The sequence below is a fragment of the Strongylocentrotus purpuratus genome, unplaced genomic scaffold (genome assembly GCF_000002235.5).
Source record: "Strongylocentrotus purpuratus isolate Spur 01 unplaced genomic scaffold, Spur_5.0 spur5_contig_380, whole genome shotgun sequence".
In the NCBI taxonomy this organism is placed as follows: domain Eukaryota; kingdom Metazoa; phylum Echinodermata; class Echinoidea; order Camarodonta; family Strongylocentrotidae; genus Strongylocentrotus; species Strongylocentrotus purpuratus.
Window position 1 is genome coordinate 550 of NW_022145041.1, and position 6,045 is coordinate 6,594.

The 6,045-nt window shown below is 39.2% G+C and overlaps 1 protein-coding gene across 1 annotated transcript; it reads right to left on the reverse strand.

Annotated features, from left to right (window-relative positions):
• Positions 1–482: 482 nt before the first annotated feature.
• LOC115924257 (protein mono-ADP-ribosyltransferase PARP11-like) lies at positions 483–5,748 on the reverse strand (the record flags this gene model as incomplete). Its single annotated transcript, XM_030986359.1, is given in 6 exon segments — positions 483–1,108; positions 1,111–1,300; positions 1,303–1,358; positions 1,539–1,555; positions 2,208–2,423; positions 5,522–5,748. Coding segments are annotated over 6 exon segments (1,332 nt in total), but the record flags the coding sequence as incomplete, so codon positions are not given.
• Positions 5,749–6,045: the final 297 nt, after the last annotated feature.

Here is a 6,045-nt window from a genome sequence, read left to right on the forward strand (position 1 = left end):
AAAGCACTCTCTATAGTTTAAAGGTGCAATTGGGACAATAATAAAATCAAATTTTGTTATAATATTGACTAGACTAGAGTAGTCAACCCATCGTCGACTAGACAGAGTTCGGGCTAACATAGTCGAACTTGGTTATATATACATGTACCAATAGTTCTTGCATGAACCTGGCCTTATATGTGCTTTGTTTTAGTCTCTAATGTAATTTTCTAGTTTTTGTATGATTATGAATAATCATTATCTATTGTGTACATGGAAATAAATGTCTATTTGAATTAAATTGAATTGCTTGCTCTGTTCAAGGATTATTGTAGAAGTAAGCATGATTAATTTTCATATTAAGAATGCCCAAAACACATAGCATCTTGACATTAACAGCACGTCTGTATAGCAGTAATAACATCCCTCCTCTCATTGTAACCACTGACGCGGTATTTATGCACAGTTCTCAGGCTGGAAGCAACAGACCAAGGGTTAAACCTTCATTGGTCTCCACTTAAGGGTACTTGCATTTGTGTTACTGTATGGTACACTTGCTTTGTTGTTTGGTTGTGACTGATTAGAAGATGCACGGGTGTATCCGCTCTGTGAGTTGGCGGAAGTTGAAGGGGTAGTGGTTGGGCTTTGGGTCCCGGAACTGGAGGATGTGTATTGGCTTTGGGTTCTAAAACTAGATGTGGCATATGGGTTTTGGGTTCTAGAACTAGACGTGGCATATGGGTTTTGGGCTGTGGCACTAGATGTGGCATATGGGTTTTGGTTGTGGCACTAGATGTGGCATATGGGTTGTGGGTAATTGTGGCACTAGAGGTTGCATATGGCCTTTGGGTTCTAGAACTAGATGTGGCATATTGGCTTTGGGTTCTGGAACTAGAGGTTGGTATATGGGTTCCCAAATGGTCCTTGGGCTGTGGTTGGAGGAACTCTGCTTTGGTTGCAGGCTGGTACCTGGAGACCTCGCTGTACTTGATCAGATATTCGGGGTACACCTGGTTTTTTTCAAAGATGACATATATCTCGGGATCTGCCGTGTCGTTCACGCAGGAATCATACAGGTCTTCTAGTGGCTTCTGCGGGTCTTTGGGTGGCGGCCTCGTATATTCTGATGGCCGGTTGTATAGGTGCCCACCAGAACTTTTGCGACGAACATATAGCGGTGGTTGAGATCGTCGGACTTGGTAAAGCTATGGGAGAATACAGCATCACGGGCAAAGTAGCTGCCTTTGCCATACCGAGTACCAACGTTACTTCCGCTGAGTCGCCAGTCAAAATTCTGACTGCAGATGGCGCTGGCGTATTTTTAGATGTCGTTCCGTGAAACAGCTGCTCAGTACGGACAGCTTTGCCGCCATTTTTTTCTTCATTCGTTCACTAATTCTGTGAGTAATAAGGACATTGATTATGTGTAGAAAAACAAACCAACAGTCAGCTAAATAGACTTGTAGTACGTGAGATATCGCATGCATTTGTAGGACTGCATGATGTTCTTTTTTCATCTGAAAAAAGTCTGAGATTTGATTTGATTTGATTTTTCAAGCCTGTGAATGAACTACATCTGGGCCGAGCGATAAAAGGTAAAAAAAATCCTTTACAAAATGTCAAATGAGTTTCCTCAATTGGCACTTTCTACAGTTAATCAGATAATCAGTTAATATTACTTTCTTGGGAAAAAAAGACTGCCACCCAAAACAATGGAAAACAACAACAAACAATGACACTCCTAATGGCCAAAGACTGTATTTTTTAAATTGTAATCATTTCTACATACATGAATGAACATTGTGCTGCACTTTAATTCACATCATTGCTGCTGTTGTATGGCTCTATGCATGAACAAGAGATGGTGCTTTTTAACCACCTTTGAGAGCGCAATCAATTGGACAAATCGCATGGGTGTACTGGTTGCGCGCGTGTAGCAAAAAAGTACGCAACTTTTTTTTTTCTTCTGAATGTGCATGCACAAGGCCATAGCGTCTTCGCGTGAGGGACAGACATAGTCGGCACTGCGTTTGGATGTTTCTAGCAGTGGTCTCCCCCAACTCCCCCTTTCTTGTTCATGAGCCCACACACAGAAATTTGGAAATACCATGTGCCCCCAAGTTCAATCTTTGCATAGATCACTGCAGATGTTGCCGACTTCAATACCTATGGTTCCAGCAACTCATACGCGTCATACTGCCTGAGCTACTGATGAAATCAATACTTACTTGTAGAAGTCTTCCCACAGCTCTAGGTTTTGTATTCTCTCGACAGAGACGATGGTTCCCTTGTTATCCATGGTGTCCCAGAACAAGTTGGCGATGACAGTGTATTCAGGGCTGGTGTAGTCCGTCAGCCTGACCAGTTTCATTTCTGTCTGTGTGCCTCGATTATCCCAGGTCGTTGGCACGACAACACCGCCTGTTTGTGCTTTAGAAAGCTCCCTGTACATTTTTAAAATTGAATTTGAATTGATACCAGTGAATACTAAAACACACAAAAACTTCAATTAAAAAACATTTTTTTTAACTTTTAAAAAAGCTTAACATCAAATTTCTAATCCTGGAAAAGTACTTGCATTATAGTGAGGTACCTTAGTGAAAAAATCGTGACACAGTGGACAAAAGCACAATTTTTTCACCAAAGCATCTCCATGGTATACCTTTTCGAAAAAAAGACGGACGCAAAAAATTGGATGATGGGAAGGGCATGTATGACGTCATTATGACGTCATCAGCTAATTATTACATGAAAAAAATATAAATTGATAATAATCTTTAGAACTACAAGCATTACAGCAACAAATGTGGTATCAAATTAAAGGAGACATTAAGCTCTTTTATTGGAGCGGTATGTCATGGGATTGAATATAGTTAAGGGTGATTTTGTGGGTCAAAAAAACCTTTTTTTTGGTCAAAAGACATGTTTTTTAGGCTAGAATCATGGATTTTGGGTAGTCACATTGACACTTTGTTTAAACATGCATACAGTATGTGGTATTGTGAGATGTTGATTTAAGTCGAGAGAAAAGTTCAAATTCTATGCAAAAGAGTTTTTGTAATTAATTATTAGTATCATAAATATGTTTAAAACTTGTTCCAGAGATAAGCGGAAAAGTGAGGCATCTTATAGCGAGCTACATTAGTAACAAAAATGCTAAGGATCGTTACATGGTATTTAAAAGCACCATTTTTTCACCAAAGCTTTGCCAATGTGTTAGGATCAAAAATAGGGTAGGATGCAAAAAATCAGATGACAGGAAGGGTACTTTATGAGGTAATAATGACGTCACAATATACTACCAAGCTTGTACAGTAATTAATTGTAGAAAATAAGGTCGTGAAAGCGTTGTGATGAGATTCCAAGTAATTAATTTGACATTTTGAGGGTCAGGGAATTGAAGAGTGATATAATCAGTGACATTTAAGTAACAATAAGCTGATTTGCTGTTGCAGTGACGTCACTATTTCAAATTTTCTTGAAAAATCTCAGCATTTTTGATTATGGACAAAAGTGCTACAATGACGGTATTTGTCACGCAGAAAATAAATTGTGTGAATTGTGCGGCTCCTTGAATTTGGTCTTTACCACATCCATTTGTTTTGACCATTTACTATAGCTGGAAGACGTAACATTCTTATGTGTTGTATATTACGGGTAATGAGGTATGGGTTAGGAGCCAGACAGAAAGGAACGTGGTAACCTGAATAGATTAACAGAGGTGGCCGGAAATGGTGATGGTACGTCTTTTAACAATGTATTACAAACGGGGGCCGCCCGATAGTCCGAAGGTCCAATAGTCCAAAGGTTCGATAGTTCAAATGCACAAAATTTCCATAAGGGGGTTCATTAGTCCGAAAATGAAATAAGGTCGTTAATCCGAACATTTGATGCAATAGTCCGAAGGTTCATTAATCCGAAGGTTCATCAGTCTGAAGGTTTATTTATCCGAAGGTTCGATAGTCCGAATTTAGAATAAGGTTAATCAGTCCGAAGGTTCAATAGTCCGAAACGAAAATAACAAGCCCGCGGGAACGGGGGGTGCTGTGGGTGCTGCAGCACCCCCAACTTTTTGGATTGGGGTGCTGAAATATGCTTCAGCACCCCCTACTCCCGGGCAAAAATGTGTTCCAGCCAGCAGAGTTCCACGACGTTGAAATTGCGCCGCTGCGCTATACATTATGCTTGCCCTAAAAATATGTCCTTCGTTTTGTTCGTTCTAGTTTTGCCGCGGCTAAGCGCGGCGCTTCGAACGTCTAGCACAAAGTAACACTGTAAAATATCAGGAGGAGGTATTTTCTAAATTTTCAGGCAGTGCAGAATCAATATTTCTCTCAATGTATCTAAAATCATGACATGTCTATGATATTTCCGCCATGGTGGAAGCTTTGACCCGAAAAAAATAACCTCGGCCATGACAATGGTGGCAAAGTTGATTATGCTTGCCACGATTTTTTTCATTCGATCTTTCAACAGGGCAAAGTTCATACCTTTCCCCTGAAGGTTTTTCTTTTCATTTAAAAGTTTCATTGACGTTGCTAGCATTCTGTACTCAACATTAACAAATATCAAGGTTCACACACATCCCAACCTAATAGGAGTGGGACGGGCTTCCATTGAAACTAGTTCCAGTGTAGTTTCGTTTTAATAAAGAAGCTATTCATGTATTACCCTTTGCAAGTTTTTTCTCATAAAAACTCAGTAGACCGATAAATCCTTGCCTAGCCCCAAACTTGCAACCTACCGATCATAAACATAAAGATGCATTTGGTTTGTTAATCTTTTATATTTGCCATTCCCTGTAAAAAACAAATAACACTGCAAATATATCAAGAGCTACATCGTTTAGGCCTATGTGAATATTTTTATGAACAGAAATTCACCTGCTTCCAGTGGAACCATTTTGTTTTAACTTGAACCAAAAAACACCCTTTCGGATTTTATAAGTTTAAGTATACACTTCAGTATATTTCATCACAGTGCATCCAGAGTCCAACATTTCAGGGGCCTTAAAGCAGGCCACGATTTTTTTCATTCGATCTTTCAATAGGGGCAAAAGTTCATACCTTTCCCCTGAAGGTTTTTCTTTCATTTAAAAGTTTCATTGACATTGCTAGCATTCTGTACTCAACATTAACAAATATCAAGGTTCACACACATCCCAACCATGGAGATGCTTTGGTGAAAAAATGGTGCTTTTGTCCACTGTGTAACGATCCTTAGCATTTTTGTTACTAATGTACCTTACTATTATGTAAATATACATGTTCACTTTAATACCAAGCATGAACTAGCCTAAGCCTTTTTTGTCTTGATGTAATATAAAACACAACAACTGTTGACTGTGTGATGTTGGACATGTTTCTTTTTTTCCATTTGTTCTGTTCTGTGTTTTTACCCACCCTGCAAGGATGCACCTTGGGTTCCATGTGTCCCTCCGGTGTACAAAAACACAATGTCCTTTCACAGCAGTCGACAATTCAAATGATCGTTTTTTTTTTGTTCAAAACTTCGTAACTCAAAAAGAAAAAAAATTTCTCACTTTGCCAGTATCTTGCGTTCGTCCATGGCTACAAATTTGGGTCTTCGCCGGACTTCTCTGCGTGTACCGTATCGGACATTAGTCTGCTCCATTGCAGTGAAGTCCAGTGTGTATCGTTGAGTCCCAGCGGTAAAGTTGATGACCGACTCCCCATTTGTCCCTCTATAGTCCACAAACTTCTGCTCAATGGTGGCACTGTCGATGCCCGCCTGTAAGCCTTTAGCATTCTGAAAAATAAAAAAGAAAGGAACAAAAAGATTTTGAGATAATACTTGGCAAAAAATAAAAATCCAGTTTAAAAGAAACAGTTAAAAACATAGTTAATTTCCAGACAAAATCAAGTGAATTTATAAGTATGTCGTTGTCACCGTTCATTTAAATAGCTTGTTTCTGATCGGTCAAGCCTTAAGTTTGCAGTTCCCTGTTATCAGTATCTTTGTTTAAAGAAAGAAAAACATTTAAAACATATTATTGTAAGGCAGACCTGTTCAGAGTATACAATCCATTTTTCTGTCTCGTCCTGC